The sequence below is a fragment of the Eptesicus fuscus genome, chromosome 20, assembly GCF_027574615.1.
Source record: "Eptesicus fuscus isolate TK198812 chromosome 20, DD_ASM_mEF_20220401, whole genome shotgun sequence".
Lineage (NCBI taxonomy): Eukaryota > Metazoa > Chordata > Mammalia > Chiroptera > Vespertilionidae > Eptesicus > Eptesicus fuscus.
This window is the reverse complement of record NC_072492.1, coordinates 1,120,001-1,146,633: the sequence shown is the minus strand read 5'-3', so window position 1 is coordinate 1,146,633 and position 26,633 is coordinate 1,120,001. Positions and strand designations below refer to the sequence as shown.

Below are 26,633 nucleotides of genomic sequence, written 5' to 3'. Positions count from 1 at the left end.
ATGCCAGAGAGGGGCCTCAGCAGCGCCTGGCCCGGGATGGTGGCTCACACCCACTGCAGGCGGGGAAGCCTTCGCGCCACAGGCGGAATGCAGGGGGCGGGCCAGGGGCCTGCCCTCAGGTGTCTGAGCAAGACCTACAGTCTAGACTTAGAAGCAGGAGGTGGCCGGCCCTAAGTGGGCGCAGTGGGTAGAGCACCGCCCTGCACGTCGAAGGGTCATGAGTTCAATTCCCAGTCCAGGGTGTATACCTGGGGTGCAGGTTGGATCCGGCCTGGTTGGGGTACGTGTGGGAGGCAACTAACTGATGTGTCTCTCCTCCACTCCTGCCTCCCTTCCACCTCTGTCTCTCCCACTCTCTAAAAATCAATGGAAAAATATCCTTCGGTGAGGATTAGCAAAATGCACACACACACACATACACACACACACACACACACACACACACACGTACATTTAGAAAAGATCAGGAAGTGAGGATCAGCCCTGGGTGGGCCTTCTCCCAGCGCCTGGTGGCTCTGTGCAGCTGGCCGGAACTGGGACCAGCCACCGTGACCCTAGTTGACTAATGTTCAGTTTTTTCACTCCCTTTTGGTACAGTTAAGCTTCCTGTTGCCAAGAGATTTTCCTTCAAAAAAATAAACCAACAACACGTAACATGTATTTTGTGTGGTAGCTCTCCTCCCTCCTCAAATCAAAATCTCTGGTTTTAAAAGCGGCCGGTCCCAGGCCCGAGGGAGCTCCAAGGCTCCTCCTCGCCCAGGGCTGCTGGCTGCAGGGTCCGAGCACTGGCGGGGCTGTCTAGAAGGAATACGTGCCATATTTCTAATTTAAACTTCTCTGGTAGCCGCATTTTAACAAGTAAAAAGAAAGTGATGAGATTCCTTTTTAAAAAATACACGAATATCACAGCAGCTTTATTCATAATAGCCCCAAACTGGGAACAACCAAAATGTCCTTCCATGAATTATTAAACAAAAATATGGTACATCCACCTAGCCAGTGTGGCTCAGTGGTTGAGCATCGACCTATGAACCAGGAGGTCACAGTTGGATTCCCAATCAGGTCACATGCCTGGTCTGTGGGCCCGATCCCCAGTGAGGGGTGTGCAGGAGGCAGCCGATCAATGATTCTCTCGATGAGATTACATTGCACTTGACCCGGGATGTCGAAGTAGGACTATCATGTAGCACTGAGTGCTCAGTAACCACATGTGGCCAGCGCGGCTGGTGGGTACAGTTCCCGGAACCCGCTCTCGCTGGGCTTGTCCCAGCGGGTGCACAGTCCTGGCACCTGCTGGGGCGTGGCGTGTACTGCTGTAGCTTCATGGACCAAGGCTCCCTTTCCCTCCCCTCCCTGGGATTGCAGAGCCTTGCTCCTCCGCTTGGCAGCAAGCTGACTGGTGGGTGGATGGGAGCAGGGACTGCCAACCTGCTGTCCTTAGGGTAGAGCACCCCCAGGACTCAGAAGATGGCTCCAGTGGGTCTAGGGCTGCTGGCTTCTTGGAGGGCCCAGGCGGGGGGGCCCTTTATGCACATCAGGTCCCTTTTCCCTGGGACTCCCCTGCCCCCGAGAGCAGATGGGTGGTGCCACTCAGTGTAGGGTCCGAGGTGCCCTTCAGTGTCTTGATCTGTAACATGGGGTGGTAATGGGGCTCTGGTGAGGACCAAAGTGGGATCAGGATGCAGAGGAGCTTTATACAGTGTGCCCCCCCACCCCCACAGGCAGTCTTCCGAAGGCAGAGCCCCTGGATTCAGGGAGCGTTGAGGCTGCTTGTGATTGGGAGGCCGAGGAAAGCGCTGTGGCAGATTTGGAATATGTTGATTGTCTTTTGGTGCCAGATACTTGCCTGCGATACAAAAGTGTTTTTTTGTTTGTTTGTTTTGTTTTTTAATATATTTTATTGATTTTAGAGAGGAAGGGAGAGGGAGAGAGAGATAGAAACATCAATGATGAGAGAGAATCATGGATTGGCTGCCTCCTGCACGCCCCCTACTGGGGATCAAGCCCGAAACCCAGGCATGTGCCCTTGGCCGGAATCAAACCCGGGACCCTTCAGTCTGCAGGCCGACGCTCTATCCATTGAGCCAAATCAGCTAGGCCCGTGGTCGGCAAACTGCGGCTCGCGAGCCACATGCAGCTCTTTGGCCCCTTGAGTTTTTAGCAAAGGCCAGCTTAGGAGTACCCTAATTAAGTTAATAACAATGTACCTACCTATATAGTTTAAGTTTAAAAAATTTGGCTCTCAAAAGAAATTTCAATCGTTGTCCTGTTGATATTTGGCTCTGTTGACTAATGAGTTTGCTGACCACTGAGCTAGGGCAATACAAAAGTGTTTTTAAAAACCTTTTGGTGCCATCACTCTACTAGTAGAATAAATGCCAGGCCTTTTATTGGAAGACTTAGTTTGCGAGGTTCTCAGGACATCATTTGTGTCGTAAGTATTCTTTGGATCAGAGTCAAAGCAGCCGGCCTGGGCTCCTCGGCCTGATCTTGGGGAATCACTTACACTTAGGGGGCCTGTTTCTTCTGCCTCTATGGAGTCGACCGGCTTTTCCTTATTCTTCTGCTGAGATGGTGAATTACATCGATGGTCAGACCAGCTCTGCATTCCCGGGGTGACTCCCACGTGGTCCTGACACGCTGTCCTGTGTGTGGACTGCTGGCTTTGGTTTACCGTCATGGTGTCCAGAACTTCATGAGGAATATGGTTTGTAGTTTTCTTGTAGTGTCTTTGTCTGACTTCATGTAAGTGGGCAGTGGCTCCATTCTGTATTCTGGGCGAGAGTCTGTGGACGTGGTGTTACTCCTTCCTTAAGTGTTAGGTAGGGTTCGTCCAATGAAACCTTCAGGGTCTGGAGCTTTCTTTTTTGGAAGGTTTCAAACTGAGTTCAGTTCCTTTAATAGATGAGGGACTGTGTCTTCTGCAGTGGATGTCGGTGGCTGTGTCTGCCAGGATTGGCCGTTTCACCCGAGCTGCTGGATTGCGGTGTGAGCGTGTGCTCGGTGTCCGTTACCCTGCGATGTTCGAGGTCTGTGGGAGGCTCCACTTCCATTCCTGGTGTTGGTCATTGGGCCCTTTTCCCTTGGTCAGTATGGCTAGAGGTGCACTGATTTTATTTTTCCCAAAGAACAAGTTTTGGGTTTGATTCCCTCCACCTCTATTTTTCTGATTTCAATTTGATTGATTTTGGGTCTTTTACTTTTCTTTCTGCTTCCTTTGAGTTTAATTTACTCCTCTACCTCTAACTTTTTAAGGATAAAGCTTATGTTACTGACTTGAGACTTTTTTATTAATATCCTATATAATAAAAGGCTAATATGCAAATTGACTGAATGGCCAAACGACCAGTTGCTATGACACGCACTGACCACCAGGGGGCAGATGCTCAATGCAGGAGCTGCCCCCTGGTGGTCAGTGTGCTCCCACAGGGGGAGCACCACTCAGCCAGAAGCCCTGAGCTGGGCTCACAGCTGGTGAGCGCAGCGGTGGTGGTGGGAGCCTCTCCTGCCTCCACAGCAGCGCTAAGGATGTCTGACTGCCAGCTTAGGCCTGCTCCCTAAGCTGTCAGTCAGACATCTCCCGAGGGCTCCAGATTGCGAGAGGGTCAGGCTGGGCTAAGGGACCCCCCTCCGAGTGCACAAATTTCGTGCACTGGGCCTCTAGTAAGTTATAAATTTCCATCTTAGCCCTGTATCCCACAATTTCTGATACGTTGTATTTTTGTTCAGTTCAAAACACTTTAATTTCCCCTTAACCCATGGATTATTATACTTCAACTATTATCTTTCTGTTATTGATTTCTATTGTAATTCTGTTATAGTTTGATAACATACTTTTATGCTTTCTAATTCTTTTAAGTTTAATATCTGTTGTATGGCCCAGAATGTGTGCTCGGTACATGTTCCATGTGCCCCTGAGGGAATGTGCTGCTCCTGTCACGTGGGGCTCTGTGGGCGCCGGGGTCCAGGTGCTGGAGGTGGTCTCAGGGCAGCCCCGCTCTGTGCCTCTTGGCTCTGTCGCTGGGAGGAGAGGTGAGGTCTCTGACTGCGATGCGGGTTTGTCTTTCACCTTTCAGTTCTGTCAGTTTGTGCTTCATGTGTTCGCCTCAGGTTTTTTAAAAATATATTTTTATTGATTTCAGAGAGGAAGGGAGAGGGAGAAAGAGATAGAAACACCAATGATAGAGTATCACTGATTGACTGCCTCCTACACGCCCTCTACTGGGGATCAAGCCCGCAACTTGGGCATGTGCCCTTGACTGGAATCGAACCTGGGACCCTTCAGTCCGCAGGCTGATGCTCTATCCACTGAGCTAAACCAACTAGGGCTAGCCTCAGTTTTTTAATCTGAAAAATGGGCGTGCCTCCCAGGGTTGTTGCATGGACTGAATGGCGTCTTCATAACATCTGCCAAGCTTCGCTAGTGCCAGATGCTGCTGAGCCTTTCCTCGCACCACCTCCTGACGGCCCATGAAGGAGGAGCCGCGTGGGCCAGGGTCTACGGAGGGCATGAGGCATGCCTACGCTTACAAAGAGTGTCCAGCTCGGCCAGTCTGGGGCAAACCTTGTTTCGGGTCCATTCTCTGCCCTGCCTCATTAAAGCCTTTTGGCAGGGCCTGGCACCGTCCCTGGCCGGAGGGTCAGCTGGCTTGTTGTCGATATTGCCGTGAACACATAGTGTGTATCTGAACACGTGCTCGCAGCAGCGCCGACCTCGTGGGCTCTGCTGGGCCCTTGTGCCTGTCAAGGCAAGGGGTCAGCAGTTCAGTCACGTGGGGAGAAGGGAGAGGGAGCCCAGGGAAGGAGGTGGGGATTGTGGGAAACACAGGCCCCTCCACAGACTCCACTCCCAGGAAGGGCTCCCTTTGGCCCAGCTGACAGGGAGCATGGGGGCCATCAGAGCCTTGTGCCCGGAGCCCGAGACACAGCTGTTGAAGGCCGACGGAGGAGGAGCCTCCTGCCCTGTCCTGAGGGAGTTACGGATTCAGGGGACTGGGGCAGCTGCCGGCCGCCTCCTTTTGTCATGGGATTTAGGGACAGTTGAAAGCAGTGTTTTTCCAGAAACTGTCCGCAGCTGACCACTGTCCAGTGTGACATTTCAACGGGCCGCCGCCTGCGGAGGGTCTCCAGGGCTTGCCTGGCCTCCAGCTGGCGGCCCTTCCTCGGCCAGGCTCCCGCTGCTTTCCCTGGGGCTGCAGGTGTGCCCGGGCCCCTCCGGAGGGGCAGGCGAGGGGTCTGTGTCAGCATCAAGCAGAGAGGGCGGGGCAGAGCGCCTGGGCCCTGGAAGCGCCCTCGAACCTGTACTTCCACACCTCTTCCCCCTCTGTGCAGACTGTGACCTTGGGGGACAGTCTCTTCACCATTTCCCCAAAGGGAACCCCAGGCTGAGACTGGTCTCGGAGCCCTGCTTTTTATCTGTGTGTGTGTGTGGCGGGGCCGGGAGGGGGGGGAAGCACCCTGGTTCTAGCCTGTATGTGGGCTGAGCAGAGAGACCGTCCGAGCCGGGTAGAGAGCAGGGAGTGAGGCCGCGATGCCGCCTTAGTATGAAACTTCTGCCAGGTGCAAGGGTGTAAAACACCTGCTCTGAGTCTGCGCAGGCCGAGGGCTTCTCTCCAAAAGTTGGCCGGTACCTGTTGCCCGAATCCACTGAGAATGCCAGGGGCATGTGGGTGCCCCTGGGCGGGGCAGGAGCGGCTGTGGCTCCCAGGATGCATTCTGCAGGGATGGAGGGCCCTGCTGGGGCCCGTCTCCTGCCCCCGCCCACCCGTGCCGCCCGCCCTTGCTGTGTCGCCGTGGATCTCACTGTGATCGTGTGACTCTGACTCTCTGGGCCCCGCTGTTTGTTTGGATGTCACAATGTGACCCTGCTGTGGCCTGTGGCGGGCCATTCCCTGCAGTGTTCTCACCCCCTTGGCAGAGCCACCGGCCGGCTGGGGGCCCTTCCTTGCCAGACCCGGGGGGTGCAGGAGCCGAGCCCGCTCGCTGGCCCAGGGGAGCATTCTGGCTGCGGTAGGCAGTGCTCCTACGTGCGTCACCGCATCCTCGTGAACTCTGCAGCCCGTGACTGCAGGGCGTCCCTTCTTAGAAGCCAGGGCTTCTGTGGCTGTGATAAGGTTGGGTTGGGAGGGCTGAGGGGGGCACTTCCCTTAGTCAAGGCAGCTCATGCGGGTGCAGGCGTAGCTGACGGACTTCTACTCTGCTCGCGTCTGACCCTGTTTTTGGTTACTTTCTGTCCATCCAGTCAGAGTAGGGAGGTCCGTCCTCTCAGGTGGGTTCTTCTGGAGTGGGGACCCCGCAGGGCGCCCCTCCGCGGCTGGGAAGGCCACTGGGAGCCGCTGTTCATTCCTTCCCGCTGAGCAGGCCCTTCTCCAGGCAACACAAATCCCCTTCCCTCTCCAAGGTGCCGGGACCTGACACGTTCCTCCCGCCGAGACAGGCTGACCCAGGGCACAGGGACGCAGAGCGGGTCGAGTGTCCGCTTTGAGCAATCCATCCCTGCCCGGGAGGCCTGGCAGCCAGCTGTTCCGCTTCAGCCAGCGCCGGGAGCCTCGGTGCCGCAGCTGCCCTCCCTCCGCTCACAGACGATGAAAGCAGCTCCTTCTTCCTTCCAGACCGGCCCCTGCAGCCCCCTGACGCAGCCGTGCCTGTGTGTGTGTGTGGGGGGGAGGCTGAGGCTGGGGCTGGGGGCGAAGGCAGGCTCTCCCGGCCTCTGGCTTCCTTGCCTGCAGAGCGGGTGGCACATGGTGCCTCTCTGGGTGAGCGGGCTGCGGGCGCCCAGGGCGGGATGTGGCCGTGCGTGCTCAGGGACCTGGGGCCTGGCCTCAGCCTCGGGCTGTTTGTCCCGGTACCCGCTCCCCCCAGCAGGCCTTCTTAGCGTCTGGTGAGCGACACGGACTGAATCCTTAGAACTTTCTCAAGCATTAGGGAGGACATTTACCCCAACGGCCCCGGCGGCAAATAGGGACATTCCCAGTTCCCAGTGCTGCGTTCCTTTCCCGGTGGTGTGTTCACATCGGTGAGGCGGCACGTGACGCTCCCACCACCAGCTCCATCACCCGGGCGTCCCCTGTGCCCTCGGAATAGGCGCCCCCTTAGACGCCTGCACTGCGGGCCCAGCTCCCTCCTTCCGCTTCGTCCCCAGGGCTGGGCTCCCGGCTGGCCTGGAGCCGCTGCCTCCATCTGCACTCTCCCAGCTGGGCAGGGCCGCTGCCTGGCCCTGGAGCCTCTCTCCTCGGCCGGGCACAGAGCTGGGCACACCGGCTGGCCCTGGAGCCTCTCTCCTCGGCCGGGCACAGAGCTGGGCACACCGGCTGGCCCTGGAGCCTCTCTCCTCGGCCGGGCACAGAGCTGGGCACACCGGCTGGCCCTGGAGCCTCTCTCCTCGGCCGGGCACAGAGCTGGGCACACTGGCTGGCCCTGGAGCCTCTCTCCTCGGCCGGGCACAGAGCTGGGCACACCGGCTGGCCCTGGAGCCTCTCTCCTCGGCCGGGCACAGAGCTGGGCACACCGGCTGGCCCTGGAGCCTCTCTCCTCGGCCGGGCGCATAGAGCTGGGCACACCGGCTGGCCCTGGAGCCTCTCTCCTCGGCCGGGCGCATAGAGCTGGGCACACCGGCTGGCCCTGGAGCCTCTCTCCTCGGCCGGGCACAGAGCTGGGCACACCAGCTGGCCGGGTGTGGTGCTTCGGATCCCAGAGCAAGTATACGTCCCTCAGCCCGGCACCCCTCAGGTCCGCACACAGCGGGTCGCAGGTTCAATTCCTGTCAGGCATCTACCTAGGTTATGGGTTCGACCCCCGCTCGGGGCGTGTAGGGGAAGGCAACCGATGTATGCTTCACTCTCGCACCCAGGCCTCTCTGTCTCCCTCCCCCTCTCTAGACGCAATAAGCAGTCCTGGCCGAGGACTAAGAAAACAAAATCGGGCGGAGTCTGCTGCCTTCAGGTCGGCCTGTGGGCATCCTCTCCTCCCCGGCCCCAGACACGGAGACAAATAGTTAAAAGAATGTTCTCTATCCTCAAGCAACAAAACAAAACAAAAACACATGAAAACAGACATTATGGGAAAGATCAGAGCTCTGATGGACTTCTTTTACAGTTTAGACGTATTTTTGTTTCGAGTTGCATGTGGTGAGTCACAGAACGTGCAGTGCCCTGGGCCTCCAGCGCCCCTTCTAAACGGAAAAGGAGGCGCCAAGTGACGGAAAAGGAGGCGCCAAGTGACGCGGGGCTCGGTGAACACTCACACTCAGAATGTTGGCGGTGTCTCATCTTTTTTAATTTTTAAATATATTTTTATTGATTTCAGAGAGGAAGGGAGAGGGAGAGAGAGAAACATCAGTGATGAGAGAGAATCATCGATCAGCTGCCTCCTGCACACCCCCTACTGGGGATGTGCCCACAACCAAGGTACATGCCCTTGACCGGAATCGAACCTGGGACCCATCAGTCCTCAGGCCGACGCTCTATCCACTGAGCCAAACCGGCTAGGGCAGCGTCTCATCTTATTTATTTATTTATTTATTTATTTTTAAATTACTTTATTGATTAAGGTATCACATATTTGTCATCAACCCCCTCCCCCCGTTCCCTTCCCAAACCCCCCCACACGCATGCCCCCCTCCCCCTGTTGTCCGTGATCACTGGTTTGGCTCATATGCAAGCACACAAGTCCTTTGGTTGATCTATCTCCCTTGTCCCCACCCTCCCCTACCTTCCCTCTGAGGTCTGACAGTCTGATCGATGCTGTTCTTGTTCATCAGTCTATGTTGTTCATCTTTTCCCCTAGATGAGTGAGCTCATGTGATACTAGGAATGCACTTATAGGAACCGAAAATGAGACAAGCAATAATGGTTATGCTGAGAGGCAAATGAATCAGTCTATAGTGAGTTTCTTTCTGGACCAACAGTTCTTTTGAGTCCCGGTTTCTATGTCCAACAGTTGTTAATGTGTTCATAACAGCAATGATATTTCAGTTCTGGATGGTGGACAAATGGTGGTAATGCAGGTCCGACCCTCTCTGGTTTGGTCCTGGGCAATCTGCAGTGACGCACATCTGCTGACTGCTAGTATGGCAAGGCGTCGTCAGCGTCTTCCATCTCTGGACTGTTTCTCTTCTGACTTCATGGCTGGAGCACTCCTGTCAATTCCTCTCTGATGCAGGAATCCACATGTCTCGGAGTTGTTTTCTGAAAATATACAAACATATTCTCGACCAAAAGTTAATAAAGGAATATTTTCTATAAATTTGACTTGCGATCCTTTTTCATTTTTTTGCGTCTCACCTTTTTTAGAAAGAAATCCATGTTGCCTGACAGGTGTGGCTCAGAGGTTGAGCTTCGACCCATGAACCAGGAGATCACAATTTGATCCTGGTCAGGGAACATGCCCAGGTTGCGGACTCGATCCCCAGTAGGCGCAGTGCAGGAGGCAGCTGATCAGTGATTCTCTCTCATCATTGGTGTTTCTGTGGCTTCCTCTCCCTCTTCCTTCCTCTCTTAAATCAATAAAAAATATTAAAAAAAACCACCCTTGTTGAAAGTGTCCAGCTTGTGCCTAGAGACGGGGATCTCAGCCGTGGGCCATTCTGTCCCTGGGCGGCATTTGGGCATGTCTGGAGGCATTTCAGGTTGTCACACTGGGGAGAGCTACCCGCATTTAGGGGTGGGGGCCAAGGGTGCTGCTGACACCCACTGTCAGGGATGGCCCTCCCCGAGTGACCGAGCGGCAGGGTGTGTGGAGGCCAAGCTGCCCACTGCGGTGCCGCCCCGCTGGGCTCCGCGCATGCCAGGCCGCAGGCAGCACACAGGGCTCAGCGGGCTGGTGCTGTGTTCTGAAGGCGGCGTTTGCTCTGGAATGTGCAGCTCGCCGTGGCCAGTGGCCATGCTTTTCGGAATATCACATGTTGACACATGTCTGTCTAGTTTATGCTAAATTCTGTAGCTGAGCTGTGTTGGGAACCCATTCTTCAGTAGATGGACACATTTCACTGCAAGTGTGCGACCGGAAGGTCTTCGCTCACGCACGGGCTCGCGCATGCGAGTGTCTCTGTGGCCACGTGGGAGCCCGCCTTTGCAGCTCGGCCTCATCGACACGCAGGACTGTCTGTCACTCAGTCTGTTGAGAAGAGGCACATCGGGTTGTGGAGTGCGTTTACCTGCCCGCCGGCGAGGCTCTGCATCTGTCTCTGCCCATGGCGGCCCCTCAGTCCCTCTGCCCCTCGGGTGCTCTGGGCCTCTGGGCCTCTGCAGGCCCAGCCCCAGCCCCAGCGGGTCACTCCCCTCCCGGCCCAGCACCTTGCACACGCTCCCCTGTGGCTCTCCGGAGCCCGACGTCCGGCACAGCTGACTGGGTTTCGGCTCTTTATCTCCAGTTTTATGAGATCGCCCTGTAGCAACCTGTGGGACGCGGTGTGCCGAGCCTCCCAGTGTGTTCCCCGAGGGTGGCTTCTCCTGTGTGGGGGCGGGCGGGGCGGGGGGCCTCAGCTGACGCCGGCTCTGTCCCTGCAGGCAGACCTCTGCGTGATGACCCGACTGCTGGGCTACGTGGACCCCTGGGAGCCCTGCTTTGTGGCCGCCGTCCTTGCCATCGTTTTCAACCCGCTCTTCTGGAATGTGGTAAGCAACGCTCTGCCCGCCCTGGGTCTGGGCCCGTGGGAATCGGTCTTCCCGCTTCCCATTGAGGTGGCATCCAGTTAGGGGGCGTGGACCAGGGAAGCCCCTCGCCTTGGGCATCCCACCATGCCTTGGCATTGCCGGATGGCCCCGGGCGGCTGCTGGGAAAGGCTGGGCAGCAGGCTGCCCATGGCGCTGCCCACTCTGCCTGGTGGCGTCACGAGGTCCTCCAGTGGGTGGAGTGGACCGACTCGGTTTAGGGTTTCTTCCCTCTCCGCATCTCACACGCGCTCCGCACGCATGGTTAGCTTTCCTAAATGAGGCTCCTGCAAAGTGGTTCGCATACCACTGGCTGGAGGTAGCCGGGTAGCAAGAATGAGCCTCTGAGGAGTGAGGAGGGAGACGGCGCCACTCGTCTGAGGGGCAGGGACATGGGGAGGGTGGGCGAGGGCTGGGCAGTGGTGTGGGAGGTGGCCCCAGCCTTGGAGGGAAGCCCTCCTGCCATAGCCTTTCCCTGGACCAAGGTGTGGGGGCACTGCTTGGAGCTTGGGGTCAGGCTCTCCCAGGGCACCATTCCCGGAGAGATGGAAAAGGGCAGCGTTTGGGGCTGGGAGCTGCACTGGGGTCCCTGAGCTGTGGGGTCCCTGGGCTGCGGGGTCCCTGGGCTGCGGGCTCCCAAGGCTGCGGGGTCCCTGGGCTGCGGGCTCCCAAGGCTGCGGGGTCCCTGGGCTGCGGGGTCCCTGCGCTGCGGGGTCCCTGGGCTGCGGGGTCCCAGGGCTGCGGGGTCCCTGGGCTGCGGGGTCCCAGGGCTGCGGGGTCCCAGGGCTGCAGGCTCCCAGGGCTGCAGGCTCCCAGGGCTGCGAGGTCCCTGGGCTGCGGGGTCCCAGGGCTGCGGGGTCCCTGGGCTGCAGGCTCCCAGGGCTGCGGGGTCCCTGGGCTACGGGGTCCCAGGGCTACGGGGTCCCGGGGCTGTGGGGTCCCTGGGCTCCCAGGGCTGCGGGGTCCCAGGGCTGCCGGCTCCCAGGGCTGCGGGGTCCCAGGGCTGCAGGCTCCCAGGGCTGCAGGGTCCTTGGGCTGCGGGGTCCCTGGGCTGCAGGGTCCCGGGGCTGTGGGGTCCCTGGGCTCCCAGGGCTGTGGGGTCCCAGGGCTGCGGGGTCCCGGGGCTGTGGGGTCCCTGGGCTCCCAGGGCTGTGGGGTCCCGGGGCTGCGGGGTCCCGGGGCTGTGGTGTCCCGGGGCTGCGGGGTCCCTGGGCTGTGGGGTCCCAGGGCTGCGGGGTCCCTGGGCTGTGGGGTCCCGGGGCTGCAGGGTCCCTGGGCTCCCAGGGCTGCGGGGTCCCGGGGCTGCGGGGTCCCTGGGATGCGGGGTCCTTGGGCTGCGGGCTCCCAGGGCTGCGGGGTCCCGGGGCTGCGGGGTCCCGGGGCTGCGGGGTCCCGGGGCTGTGGGGTCCCGGGGCTGCGGGGTCCCTGGGCTGCGGGGTCCCGGGGCTGCGGGGTCCCGGGGCTGCGGGGTCCCTGGGCTGCGGGGTCCCTGGGATGCAGGGTCCCTGGGCTGCGGGGTCCCGGGGCTGCGGGGTCCCTGGGATGCGGGGTCCCTGGGATGCGGGGTCCCGGGGCTGCGGGGTCCTGGGGCTGTGGGGTCCCGGGGCTGCGGGGTCCCTGGAATGCAGGGTCCCTGGGATGCGGGGTCCCAGGGCTGCGGGGTCCCGGGGCTGCGGGGTCCCGGGGATGCGGGGTCCCGGGGCTGCGGGGTCCCGGGGCTGGGGCTGGGTTTGCTGACGCAGAGCCCAAGCCGCTGTGTCTCCCTCGAGTGTAGCTCAGTGTTAGCAACACCCTGTTCCCGACTGTTTTCATTTCAGGTGACCACCCGGTCGCAGGGGCAGAGCAGGACGTGTTCCTCATCTGGTTTATGAGTCAGTCCTTTGTCCATCAGGGACACTGGGGTGGGGCGCGGCTGCTCACCTTGAAGAGGCTGCGTGCGGAATGCCCTGTTCCTCTGTCCTGCACACGCTGGGCCTGCCTGAGGGTCGCTGCCCCAGGGGGAGGGCAGTTGAGGGGAGGGAGCTCAGAGGGCCAGAGGGCCAGAGCTTGCTGTAGGCCTCCCGGAGGCGCCTCCCCCATCGGCCTGCCCTGGCCCTGACCTGCTGGGCTCCCTGGGCTGTGGGGTCCCGGGGCTGCGGGGTTCCAGGAGCTGTCGCCAGTGGGCAGTGCCTGCGACGCCCCAGGCCCCTCCTGCGCTCCCTGCACTCCCTCGCCTCCCCACCTCACTCTCCAGCTCTGTGGCAGCAGATAGGGAGGGTAGGCGGGGTACGCGCTGACCGGGGCCCCCAGCTGTCCAGCCTCACCTGGGACCCTGGGACGGTTCTGTGTGTCAGAAAGGTGGGGTGCTCTGTGGGTGTGACTGAGTGGAGGTTCTTGAGATGGCAGAGTCCTGGACTTTGGGGTGGTCCTACCTGCAGTGAGGTGTAGCCGGTGAGCGGAGACAGGGCAGTGCAGTGCTGGCCTTGAAGAGCAGGGGTGCGGTCAGCGCCCTCAGCGCTGGGGGAGGTGAGGGGTGGGCTCTCCCTGGGCCGGCCGCCGACTGCGGGCTCTGGCATCAGATCCGGGAGAGAGTTCCTGTGCCGTGAGCCACCCGCCTGTGGGTATGTTAGCAGCACGGGAAGCTAGCCGGGTGCGCAACGGCTGTGGCTCCCGGGCGTGGACATCATGGTCTTTCTGCCGCCAGCCTTTCCCGCAAGCCTGGCTTTGACCAGTAGTCATGCTGGTTCTCCCAGCACTCGGGGCTTGGCCTGCCCAGTCCCCAGCGCCTCCAGGTCTTTCCTGCCGGCCCTTCCCACAGCGCGTGCTGGGAGGTCATTCTGAAGCCACACGGTGCCGTGTGTCACAGTGCGAGAGGTCTGCGTGGGCGGGCAGGAGGCACGGGTCTGGGTGGGCGGGCAGGAGGCACGGGTCTGGGTGGGCGGGCAGGAGGCACGGGTCTGGGTGGGCGGGCAGGAGGCACGGGTCTGGGTGGGCGGACCAGCTCTGGGGGTGGGGGCACGGAATCCCAACCCTGAGCACAGAGAGGGCACTGTGAACCCCTGGGTGGCAGGGACTCTGGCTCGCCCAGCACCTGGCGGACGGTGTGCCTGTGCTGAGTGCGTGTCATGTCGTGTTTCAGGCAAGTGTCACAGTAAAGGCCGCGGAGACCTCCGTCATCTCGTTCAGGCATTGTCCTGAGCTCAGGAGCGCATGGCCTGGCCCTGAGGCCGGGTTCACAGCAGCAAAGCGGGGAGATGGGAGGACTGGCAGGGGTGACCTTGGAGCAGGAACCTGCCCTCTGAGGGAGGGAGCCCTCGGGTATCTGGGAAAGAGGAATCGGCAAGTGGGAGAGTCCTGAACAGCCATGTTATCCCAGCAGGGGGACAACGGGGGACAACGGCAGCAGACCAGGGGCGGCAGCAGACCAGGGGCGGCGTGGGTCTGAGCGGGCAGCCGCGGGATGAGCAGCTGGCCCGACTCGGGTCTTCAAGGCTTATGTGGGAGCTTCTGGGAGAGCACATGAGGGCAGGTGGAGCAGGGAGGCTGTTGCAGCAACTGAGGTGCGAACCAGAGTGGCACCAGCGGGGTTGGGAGAAGCAGTTAGATTCTGGGCACAATTTGAGGAAGAGTCACTTGGATTTACCATGGTTTGGGGACCTGAGTAACTTATTAGTAAGAAGTATACACGGGGTCTCCTAAGTGTGGAGTTCAATCAAACCCAAAAGGACTGTCTTTGGAGAGCGTCTGGGTAGGTGAGCGTGGAGTGGGGGGCACACCCAGAGAGCGCAGAGGGGGGCGGGGCACGCCCAGAGAGCGCAGAGGGGGGAGGGGGCACGCCCAGAGAGCGCAGAGGGGGGAGGGGGCGCCCCCAGAGAGCGCAGAGCGGGGAGGGGCGCCCTAGAGAGTGCGGAAGCTCTGGCCTTCCCTGGGCCTGGGCCTGGGCCTGTGTGTGTCTCCCATCTGGCTGTGATTCATGTTCTGTAATATCCTTTGTGATAAACTGACGACCTAGTGAATAATCTGGTCTCCTGAGTTCTGTGAGCTGGGTAGGTGGTGTCAGGATTGAGTTGAACTGTAGAATACCAGCTGGTGACACAGAACTGCTCGAGGGTGAGGGTAAGAGTGGGTGCAGCCGGGCCGGGTGGCTCAGTAGATTGGAGCGCTGTCCTGTGCACCAAAAGGTTGCAGTTTTGATTCATGGTCAGGGTCCATTCCTAGATGACAGGAGGCAGCCAATCAATGATTTTCTTTCATCTCTCTCTCTCTCTCTCTCTCTCTTTCTCTCTCTCTCTCTCTCTCTCTCTCTCTCTCTCTCTCTCTCAAATCAATAAACATATTCTCAGGCGAGGGTAAAAAACCCCACAAAAACTGGGTGTAGAGGGCGTGGTGTGTGCTGCGCGGGGCAGTGAGAGGCGAGGGCTTGAAGGAGGCACGCGTCTGGAGACTCCAGCGGAGGGGCCACGGGAGCCTGGGACTCGGACTGGCGGCTGGAAGTGATGTCGAAGCCCGCCCAGGGCTGAATCTGACCTTGGACCCTGACCTCTGCTGCTCAGGGCCACAGTCTGCTTCCCTGGGACTTAGCTCGTGGAGATGTTCCCAGGATGGTAGCTGGGCTGTCCGCCCGCCCGCCAGCACCCAGCCCATCTCTCTCCTCCTCCCACCCCCACGCCCAGCAGCCAGTCTGGTAGCATCTCCACGTTAGCACCCTGTTCCCAAGGCCTCAGCCCTGGGTGGCTCGGCCACGGAGGCTTTCTCCCGTCTCCTTTCGTTCTCGGGGAAACGTTAGCATCGCTGCCCTGCCCTCCCTGCACCCCCTGCTTTCCTGCTCCCTGGCTGCTGCCATAGCCTCCAGCAGAGGTGCGGGGGCCCGCGGAGCTCCAGGCTCAGTTCGCTCCTTGTCCGCCCCCCACATCGGCCCTCACAGGTCCGCCTGCACCTGGGCCACCACCGTCCCCCTCTCGCCCAGGCACACACCGTGAACACGGGCAGCATCGGTCCCGCCCGGTGCCGCTCAGAGGCCGCCTTGTCTGGGGGAAGTGTACACTCTGGCCTGCCTGAGAGGCCCCTCGGGGGCACCCCTGGGTGACCCACCCTCTCCCCCAGGGCTCCCCGAACTCCTGCGCTGCGTCTTCCAGGCTGCCATCCTGCTCCCACCCCTCCAGCCCGACCTCTGTCAGGGCTGCCACGCCGGCGTTGACATGTTGGGCTCCAGACATTGCCAGGTCCTGAGCGGCGTGTGAGGCAGCCGTGTGCCCTCCACTCCTGGCCTCCGACCCCGGCCGTGTGCGCAGCTCTGTGCTGGAGGGCCAGGCCCTGCTTCCCGTGGGCTCGCACCCAGCACCTGGCGGGCCTGTGGGCAGTGTTTATGACAGTGATGGGCAACCTTTTGGCTTGGTGTGTCAAACTTCGCCAAAACACTGAGCATAACTCGGGTAGTGTGTCACTTGGAGGAAAAAACATTATTTCGCAAATGTTTCATCCTCAGGAGCAGCAAATGTTTCATCCTCGGCATGCGGCTGCGTGTCATCAGAAATGGCTACGCGTGTCAGTGCTGACACACATGTCACAGGTTCGCCATCACTGCTTTATGAGGCTCCCCTGTAGCGGTCGCTCTCACACCTGATGCCGAGGGAGGGGGCCGTGGGCTCCTCATGCCTTCAGCAGAGATGAGGGGCGGCCCCGTGCCCTGGGGTGCCCCCCTCCCCCCCACCCCGCGCCCTGGTGGTGCCCTGAAGCTCCCTCTGTCACATGCGAGCCAGCCCCAGTGTTTGGTGTCTTAACTATCATCGCAGGCCAATTGCTTGTCGTGGCATCCAGGCTGGTTGCGGTGTTCAGCACGTTTGGGGTTTACGGACAGTGACCCTATCGTTACTCTTCCACATGGGACCCGGGAGAGTGCAGGGGTTCTAGCAACCCCCCAGGACAGTGTAAGTGGGGGGACAGGCCTGGCAGTGGGTTCCTTGGCGTTAAGGGTGCTTCTGAGGCTGTTCTCTGGGCCCAGCCTGGCCGACTCTGTCCTCGCCCCCAGGGCGCCTGCTTGCTTGCGCCCATGCCTCTGCTCGCTCTTCTCCCTGAGACCCAGGAGCAGGGTGCAGCCCCATGACCCCCCTGCAGCCACCCTCAGGCCCCTCTCTGAGGGGGGGTCCACAGCCGGGCTCCGGCAGCCCCCAGTTTGCTCCCCGAGGGCATGTGGCTAATGAGTTGGCCTCCCCAACCAACCTCGGCCAGTGCCCTCGCGGGTCCGGCAGCAGCCCGGAGGCCCTCCGGCCTGGCTCGTTCCCCTGGGGGATGACCAGGGCGATGAGGCCCCCGAGGGTGAGATTGGGAGGAGGCGGCTCTTTCTCTCCAGGAAGTGCCTGGCCGGGGGCAGGGGTCTGAGGCAGAGTGAGCATGATGGTGCAGACACTTGTGGCCCAGGCTGTGGTCTGAGTTCCTGGTGCAGGCTTTGCAAGGAGCCAGGCAGCAGGACAGTAGGTGGCGCTGTGGGCGAGGCGAGGCGAGGCCTTCCCCTCCACTCCCAGGGCCCAGCCTGCCCTGCCCACACCTGCACTGGCCGTGCTGCCTCAGTTTCCGTTTTCAGGTGCCCAGCCAGCAATCCATGGGCTCGTTTAGGGCTAGAGTACTGGAGGATCCCCACAGGTGCAGGGAAACTGGCCCTGCAGATGCTTCAAGCTGAAGCGAGGGAACCAGCCAGGTACCGGGAGGGAGGTCCACCCAACCCCTGGGTGCGCGTGCCCTCTGGCCCGGGTTACTCCATCCACGAGTGAGGGCGTCAGCTGAGGTCCCGCCACGCCCTGGAGCGCTGGGACCCCCTCGCTCTCCAGGTCCCACTCGGGTGCCCTGTGCTGGCACTCGGGCCAGCAGGTGAGAGCTATGGGAAGTGCAGGCTGTGAGTTGGGACTTGATGAATAATAAGGCTCTCAATTAGAGGACACGTGCGGAGCACAGGCATTGAGGGGCATGAGCTTGGGGGCTGCACGGCGTCCTGCGGGAACTGCTGGGCTCTCCAGAGGGGTGGAGGGGTGGGAGGTGGGGGCAGGAGTCCAGAAGACCACAGGAGGGGGACAGCAGGCCCAGGTCCCCTGAGGGAGGATCCCAAATGCTGGCCTGCATCCCTGACTCTGCTAGAGTTTGCCAGGGCGTGCGGGTGCCAGTGCGTGTGAGTGTGTGGGCGTGCACGGTGCGTGTGCATGTGTGTCCCATGCAGACAGGCAGAGAACTGGATGGGGGAGTGGACCAGGCGGTCTGAGGCCCTTGCTCCCATCTGGCTCCGAAGCCAGGCTCCCAGGGCCTGGCCACACACCACTGGGCCCCGGGCCGCGGTTTCTGGTCGGGAAGGAGCTGCTTTGTCGGCGAGGCTCCGTTGGCTGCTCCGTTGGCGGGCTGCCGCGCGGGCTGCCGCTCTAACCTGGAAGCAGGGCAGTGACGGAGGCCTTGGCCCTGAGACACAGGCCCCTTCCCACCGGTCGGCACTTTCCCTTCCCCGCTATCGCCCAGGACACTGGCCTCCCGGGGTCTCCCGGCCCCAGCTCTGCTCGGCTGGGTGCCTACAGAAGCAGTGGTGAGTCTGGCCTTGGCTTCCTGGCTGGGACAGTCTGCTGCTTGTCATTAGGGACCGTGGCCTTGATGTTGGCTCTGTACGTGTGTTCTTTCTGAGCCAGAGTGCAGATGAGTGTCTGAGCTGGAAGCAGCCTGGCTGCCCCGTCGGTCTGTCCGCCTCTGAGTGGAGAGCCACCGACAGCAGCTTGGCGTTGTGGGGCTGCTGGCAGTGCCTGGCGGGGCGCCTCGTGCCATTGGCCAGGACTAACCTCGGAGTCTCGGTGTCCGAGCGCGTGGTGCTCAGTGCCCGGGGCACCTCCATCGGGTCAGCTTGGGCTGACACAGTTGTGGACAGAAGGGAGGGAAGCTCTCCCATCCACGCCCTGCCCAGGCGGCCCTGCCTCAGCCACCCCCTCACGCCCCTGCTGTCACCCAGCTGGGAGCAGGGGCCCGGTTTATGCTCTGGAGCCGGGATGTGAGCTCCCTTGGAAGGCCGCGCTGTGGGGTGGGGCCCGCGCACGGCTTCCCGCAGGGGCTGAGCCTGGTCCTGCCGCAGCGCTGAGGCCCGGCTGCCCTGGGGTGGGGTCCACGTGGTTGAGCGCAGTGGGGTGGCTCCTGGGGGCATGGTGTGCTGTGGGTGGTCTCAGGATCCTTCCCCATGGAGGGGCAGGGCAGATTCCCCTTCCCTCACCTGTTCTCGGGGTCCCAGGAGTTAAGGGGCCCTGGAAGCTGGAGAGTCTGTGGACCATTTCCAAGGCTCGGGTTTCGGTTTCAAACTTGCTCCGTGACCTCCCCTGGGCCTCTATTGCCCCATCTCAGGTCTGCCGCCCAGAAGCCAGGCCGCGGGGGGGCGGGTAGGGAAGGGGGGCTGTGCGAAAGGGCTTGGAGCGTGGAGTGCCCCGTGCCCTATCTGGCTCGAAGGAGCAGCACCGGACAGGGCTTGTGTCAGTGGGAACTTCTGCCCTAGTGACTGCCCCAGCTTTGGGCCCAGGGCTTTCCCTTCTCCCAGAATCTCACACAGGAGATGTCTGTGGCCATAGCAACGCATCTTGAAGAGTATTTCTGTAGCTGCGACCCCTTCCTTAGCCAGGAGTAGGGATTTGCTGGGGCGAGACCACGAGTCTCAGGGGATGGCTGCTGTGTGCACTGCTGGCCAGCGCTGGGCCGCACATGGCTGGGAGCCCGGCCTGCGTGCCGGGGAGTCAGGCCTCGGAGTTCCAGTCTGCCGGTCGCCCAAGAGGCAGCCCATCCTTCCACCTCTGTCCCGAGTCCCAGCGTGGGGCTGGCTCGGTGCTCGTGCCGTGCAGGCCTGAGACTACCATTCTAAGAGTGTATACAGAAGAGGGGTGCCGGTGGGGCCGGGAGCTCAGCTGGGGTGCTGAGGTGTGCACTGGGTAGGAGCAGAGGCCACGAAGGGGGACTGGACCCAGAGCTGAGCAGCCCAGCCAAGATGACCCAGCACAGAGCGATGGGAACCTGAAGGACAGGGGGATTGGGTGAGGACGACAGGCCGAGCCTGCAAGATTCCCAGCCATAGTTAACCAGCCAGGCGCCTCGAGGCTGGACCCCGCACCCGGACAAGGCTGTGCCCGTGCAGTGTCCCCTGCTACTCACTCGCCTGTGCGCTTTCTTGCTTGGTCCCCGCACCCCCTCCCCGAAAACCTCTGAGGTGGGCCCACTTGTGCAGCAGGGAGGCAGCCCCCTTGGGGTGCGGGGGAGGGAGGAGGGCAGCGTGACCCTGGGATGGACCCTGGCTAGCCGCGAGGGGCACAAACAGCAGGTGTGGGTGGGGTGGCCCGCAAGGACGCGAGACCTGGCACCGCTGCCCAGGACTGGACGGTTGTCCTTCCTCAGGGCTCCCCTCGGCTGAGAAAAGGAGCGCAGCGGGGGAGTGGGCGGCATGCTCCGGCACAGGGCGGCGTCAGCTCCTCGCCCGTCCATCGGCCGGCACGGCAGGTGGAGCTGCCCGGCGTGAAGGGGCTTGTGAGCACGGAGCTCACTGAGAGTCCAGAGCCCGCGCCTGGGTGTATCATGAAGGTGCGTTTGGTCTTCCTCCCGCTCCGGGCGCAGAGCTCCAAAGACCCTTCAAGTTCCTAAGTGCGAGAGGGGCAGTGTCTTCGGTAAGCCGGCCAGGCGACTGAATGCCTCGGAAAGCCAGGGGGGGGCTGTATGTGGTGGAGCCAGCTGTGTGATGCGCGGGCTGGACTTGCGTCCCATCTGGGGCTCCCATCACGGGCTCCCATCACGGGCAGCGCTGGCGCTGTCGGCCCTGGAAAGGGAGTCCGTCACCTGCTGTAAGGAAGCCGCACTGACGTCCAGGAGGGGGAGGGGGAGAGCCCCTGGGCTGGAAGGCCGTGCGTGGAGGCTGCCTGCCTCCCCCTCCTGCCCTGCGCGTCACCTCCAGGGGCTGCTCCTGGGTCACACCCTCCATCATAACCCAGAGCTCGTGAGCGCCGCGTTCCTGCGGCTGCTGTGAGGCGCTCCAGCAAGTTAGTTGAGCCTGCGGAGGGTGGGGCACCTCCAGCGCATCCTGTGGCTTAGAACAAGGTGACTGCCTGGACTGCCTGGCACCTGAGGTGGGAGTGGGGGGAGCAGTTTTGAGGGACTGAGCGTTAACCTGGGGGACCCCGTGCAGTCGCTAGGTAGATGGTGTCAGGATTACGTTAACTGCGTGGCGGTGGTGGAAAAACACACACTGGGAAATACTGTGACTCTTAATTTTATTTGCTCATGAACTTTTAATGGCCTTTTGGGCCAGGCCTCTGTTTGGGCCTAAACTTCCCTTTTCCTGAGGGGTGGGTGCCCTGTGCCTCGCCCTCCAGAACTTTTTCTCATCCAGTTCTGGTGGTGCCCGCCTGACTATACCAGCAGCAACGCCCACGGGGCTACGGTGTCTGCCCCAAGCCTCCTGTCCAGAGAGTCCCTGCTCACCCCGGCACCCCCCGCCCTCAGAGACGGGCCACCCAACTGCACGCCGGCTCCGAGGCCCCTGCGGAATCCTGGTGGTTGCCCGAGGCTGGGGGCGTGGTCCGGCCTCGGTGGCGTCTCAGGGCGGATCTGTGAGGGCTGCTCCACGGGCCCAGGGAGGTGCTGCCGGGGAGGCACTGCAGAGGGCTGGGCCTGAACTCTCCCCCAGGTGCACCCCGCGCTCCTCTGAAACCTGCCCACCTGCAGGGAGAGGGGTGCGCTCCCTGTGGGGCGCCGGTCGGTCGGAGGGGCTGGGTCGGCCTCGCTGCTGACTGGCCTGTCCTCCGTGCCGCGCCCACTCCCCTGTGGCTCTGAGACAGACCGCTGTCCTCTCACCAGGGTCACAGCACCGCCTGTGGCGGCCTCCTTCCCTCTGCGCTGGGCTCGGAGAGGCTGCTCTGAGCGTTGCCCTCTGCAGACTCCCGTGTTCTGTCTGTAGACTCTGTCCCTGGTCCAGCAGGTCTCAGGCGGGGGGGGGGGGGGGGGAATTGCTCTGTTCTCAGCCTTCCTCCCCACCAGCCTTTGAGGGTGGCACTGAGGGTTTCAGCCCGTAGGGAAGGCCAGGAGAGCCCTGGCAGGAGCAGAGCCTGCCGTGGAGTGAGCGTGATGTCACCACCACTGGATGGACTCAATCTGGAAGCCCTACGGGGTCAACCCCAGATTTTTCAGAAGTAGCAGCTGGGGACCAGAGAGGCTGCTCGACCCAGTTCACAGCTCGGCGCTCACAGGTGGGCCTGGCACTGGGGCTCCCACTTGTGCATTACCCCCCCTCCCCCCCGCCCCCCCGAGGGCTGGCCTGGTGCAAACACAGCCCTAACTGGCAGCGTGGCCCGGCCAGGATGCAGGGCCTACTGGCAGGAGAGGCCCTTGGAGCACCTGTTGGGGATCCGGCCTGTGGCCCCGCCCCGGCACCTGGGGCGCGCACGTGTGCCGGGCACTGACTTCTGACAGCCGGACTTCCTGGCTGTGTTTGCCCTCCTGTGTCAATATTATGACTGCACTTGGACTTCCTGTGGGCAGGCCTCACGTGGGGCTGCCACCAGGGCTGCCACCAGCAGGGATGCCTCTCCTGGGACAGAGCAGGTGCAGGTGTCCTCAGGTCTGTCCTGGGCCTCTTCAGCCCCAGGAGCCCAGCGTAGTTGGGCTGCCCTGCCCCCAATCTTCCCTGTCCAACTCGCTCAGCCAGGGGATGGGCACAGGCCCTGAGCCTGCGAGCGGTCCTGCCAGGATGCCTCCCAGCCGAGGCCCCTGGGGGAGTCAGTGACTTTTCTGAGCCACTTTTCTCAGCTGCAACCTCCGTGCAGCAGTCGGGCCTGCGGTGCGCAGGTTGGATGGGGCCAGAGTGGAGCCACCGGAGCCAGCTGGTCAGTGGGCACGCTCCCTCCGCCTCCCCCAGCGCAGTCAGCTTCTGCCCGCAGCTCCTGAGGCCTGGCTGCCTTGGGGCTTCTGCTGGGACCTGTCCTGTGGCTGTAGTCCTTCCTGTGGGTGTGGGCAGGGCCTGGTCTCCCAGCTTGGGGCTGACCGCCTGGGCCCACGTTGTGGGTAGCTACTGACCAAGCTCCACCTCAGCTCCATGCCTCATTCCCTCATCTGTGAGGTACTGTGGGGTCCATCCCAGGGGGTGGCGAGGGTGATGAGAAAACGCGCATGCGCACGGCTGAGCCTGCTCAGAGAGCCTTTTCTCCCTGGTCCTGCCTGGTCAGGGCCCAGGCTGCCTGCTGGCCCTGCTGATCATATGATTTGACCTTGTGGTTGGAGGAAGGGGCAGGGAAGGTTGTAGAGAAAGGGAAGAGATGGGGGAGGGCGCCCCCATGTTCTGGCCTTCACATTGGCCTCTGGGCCCCTGGCATGTGCCCCCTGGACCCAGGAGTCCTGGCCCAGGAGTGGCCAGTTAGTCCGGGTGGTTCCCGGAGGTGGGGAGTGGGAGAGTGCTCTGTGGGTCTTCTGAGGAGTCTGCACCTGCTGCTGGGCTGGCAGGGCCTGTGAGGGCACCGCGTCCTCGTGAGGGTTCTGCGGCTTGGTCCCCGGACGGGATTGGTGCAGTGCCCGTCAGCGCGTGCACATGCTGCCGTGGCCACGCCTGAGTCCCGCCCCACGCACGGGCGTGCACACGCCAAACGTTTGAATAAATGAGTGAGTAGATATTATGCCCCTTCTTTCACTTCTGTGCTGCGAGCTCGTCTTTAAAAATCGGCTGAAATGGTGCTGATGAGCGGCTGCCCTGGAGGGGCCGTTTGCTGGGGCCCAGCGCCCTCACCGGCGCAGAGGCCGCACCAGCCGGCGTGCGCCTGCGCGGCAGCCAGCTCCAGGGCAGCCCGTCCTGGGACAGAGCGGGGTGCTTGCACCTTCCAGCCTCTTTACTGGCCGAGGCACGTCGCCAGGCACTGGGGCAGAGGCGCTGGCGGAGGCGGCGGGTGCAGGTCTCCTGTGCTGTCTGCACGAGCTGTGTTTGAGGAGGTGGGCAGGTGCCTGCGGCTGCCCTGGGCCTCAGCCTGCCTCTCAGCCCCGCAGGAGACTCTGACTCCCAGGCTGGAGCAGCCGACCCCTGGCAGGGCCTGTCGGGCCTCTGGAGAGAGGAAGAATCAACTCTCCCCAATGCAGCCCATCTCCTGCCGTGGCTGGAATATGGCACCTCTCAAGACAGGCAAAGAAAATAAAGGGAGCCATACGAGAAGTTTCTAGGTTTTGCTAGACTCCCTGGAGGTGCAGAGCTGGAAGGCGCCGCGAGCCTGGCTGTGCTGGCTGCTGGCTGGGAAGGGCGCTGGGGGGCCGAGGCGGCACTTCCAGGAGGAGGCCCGTGAGGGTGAGAAGGCAGGAGGCTTTCCTGGGCTCCCAGGACGCAGGGTCGGGGGCTCCGCAGGGCGAGGAAGCCGGGAGCAGGGCTCCAGCGGGCCTGCAGCAGAGCCTGGCGGCAGGCGGGAGAGCCGCTCCAGCGTGTGGGCACACGGCCCTCCTCTCCCTCTGGGGTCTCCCAGCAGCCTCCCTGGAAGCAAGGACAGTTAGTTAGAGCAGACATCGGGAGGTCGCTCTGGGCAGCGCTCTGGCTCCCACAGCGAGGGGGGTCCCCCACCAACGCCCAGGGCTGAGCAGAGGGAGTTCCAGGGCACGCTTCTCGGGGGGCTGTTGGCAGCCTGACCCCTTGTTGGCCCCGGTGTGACCTGTGGCTTGCATGGAGGTGGCTCCTGGGACCCTGAGAGCTCGAGCCCCAGAACACAGCCTTCCTAACCTCAGTCCCCAAGTGTCCTCACACCTGAGCAGAGCCTGCACCGGTGTCTGTGGGAACAGGCTAAGACGGTGGTTTCTGGAAGTGGTGAGGGGGGCTGGGCCCGGCCTCCAGGTGCGAGCCTTGGAGCCCCATCCCCGCGGGCGGGACAGGTGCTCCAGTGGCCGGAGCAGCGTGTTCGGAAGCCCTTGTTCCCTGGACATGGACTTGACACCTTCCACGGTCGGGGCTGAGACATCCTCCCTGGGAGTTTGGAAAGTCAGGTGTGAGATCCAGTGGCCTAATTTTATTTTTAAAGATATATCTTATTTATTTATTTATTCTTTATTTTTATAGATTTAGGTACCAAGGACAGATTGCAGGTTTTCCTTTTTCCAGAAATTTTTCCAATTACAGTTGACATTCAGTATCATTTTGTGTTGGCTTCAGGTGCACCGCATAGTGTTAGACAGTCATGTACTTCACACAGTGTCCCCCGCACTCCCAGTGCCACCTGGCCCGATTGCAGAGCTCGGGTGTCCGTGTCCAGCAGCAGCAGGGTGAGTAGCAAGAGGGGAGGAGGGCGGCAGCCTGCCCCGGCCCTGCTGAGCTGTGAGCGAGAACTCGTCCCCGTTCTCATTGGCCCGTCGGTAGTGCCAGTGGCTGGGAGGTCTTTTGCTGCCGCAGGCAGAGGTCCCCTTCATTCCTTCAGCCGCTGCGTCCCATCCGTGGGCCTGTCCCTGACCCGCCGTCCTCCCACGGATGCCTGTCTAGTTTACTTCAGACTTTTACTCCGTGAGCAGCGCTACAGTAAACGCCCTGTACTGCTTAGGTGCACACACACTCAGGTCTGCCGGACCGGGGCCTGCCCGGTCAGAGAACCGGTGGGCGGGACTGATGGGGGCAGGGAGGCCCAAGACCCCATGTCCTGAATGGAACTGCCCGTGTGGCTTGTGCATGAGACTCGGTCCCCGAGTGCCACAGGGAACCCTAACCCTGTCCCAGCCTGCAAAGCCAGCAGGGGCTCCTGTCAGACCCGGCGAGAGACCGGGAGGCTGTGCAGGCTCCTCCCAGGAGCCCCGGGCAGGCAGGGGCTGTGCTGTTCTGCTTTGTCTGTTCCTGGGGGACAGAGGACCGCAAGTGTCCCTGTCCTTGAGGCCATGAGGGTGTTCCGGCGGCGGGGATTAGCACAGAGCACAGTATTTGAACCCAGGCTGTACCCCGGGAGGAGAGGCCCCGTGCCAGGCGCTGTCTCCTCTGTCGGAGCCTCAGGACAGTCGCACTGCTCTGCGAAGGGCTGGGTTTCAGCCAGGACACCGCCTTGTCTCTTCCTGCTGCTGGGCAGGTCCCTGCCTCCCCGCACTGGCTCTGCCCTGCTGCTCTCTGCACAGGCACCGTGTGGCCGTGTGGGGTACCGTGTGGCTGTGTGGGGCACCGTGTGGGGCACTGTGTGGGGCACCATATGGGGCACTGTGTGGGGCACCATGTGGCTGCGTGGGGCACCGTGTGGCCGCGTGGGGCACCATGTGGCCGTGTGGGGTACCGTGTGGCCGTGTGGGGTACCGTGTGGCCGTGTGGCCGTGTGGGGCACCGTGTGGCCGTGTGGGGTACCGTGTGGCCGTGTGGCCGTGTGGGGCACTGTGTGGGGCACCATGTGGCCGCGTGGGGCACCGTGTGGCCGTGTGGGGTACCATGTGGCCGTGTGGCCGTGTGGGGCACCGTGTGGGGCACCATGTGGCCGTGTGGGGCACCGTGTGGCCGCGTGGGGCACCGTGTGGCCGTGTGGAGTACCATGTGGCCGTGTGGAGTACCATATGGCCGTGTGGCCGTGTGGGGCACTGTGTGGGGCACCATGTGGCCGTGTGGGGCACCGTGTGGCTGTGTGGGGCACCGTGTGGCTGTGTGGGGCACCGTGTGGCCGCGTGGGGCACCGTGTGGCTGTGTGGGGCACCGTGTGGCTGTGTGGGGCACCGTGTGGCTGTGCAGGCACATGCCTCCCTCCGTCGGCTGGGCTGGAGCTGACGAGTCCTCAGACCAGCAGAAAAGCACTGCTTTTGCCCAAGGATTGGACGCACATTCACCTGCTTTTGCAGCAAATGGACTGTAGGTCCGGGGGCGTCACCCTCAGGGGAGGTGGCCGGAGGCACATGAGGACTCCTGTGTTGTCTTTGCAACTTTCCTGGAGCCCTAAAAGCATGCCACAATCAAGGTTTATTTTTAAACGACCACGGCTGCTTGTCACTCAGTGAGTCTGTCCAGAAATGCCACTGAGTTAGGCATGTGTATGGCCCGTGCCA

The 26,633-nt window shown here is 61.9% G+C and overlaps 1 protein-coding gene across 4 annotated transcripts in view; it reads left to right on the top strand.

Annotated features, from left to right (window-relative positions):
* Positions 1 to 26,633, top strand: part of PEMT (phosphatidylethanolamine N-methyltransferase) — a 65,164-nt gene that overhangs the window by 1,505 nt on the left and 37,026 nt on the right. For 3 of the 4 annotated variants that reach the window (XM_054709337.1, XM_054709336.1, XM_054709335.1), the window contains exon 2: positions 10,510 to 10,613. In XM_054709337.1, the coding sequence (XP_054565312.1) occupies positions 10,510 to 10,613 (104 nt within the window). Of the gene's footprint in view, positions 1 to 10,505; positions 10,614 to 26,633 lie in introns of all 4 variants that reach the window. The other variant, XM_008156224.3, reaches the window with a different exon arrangement.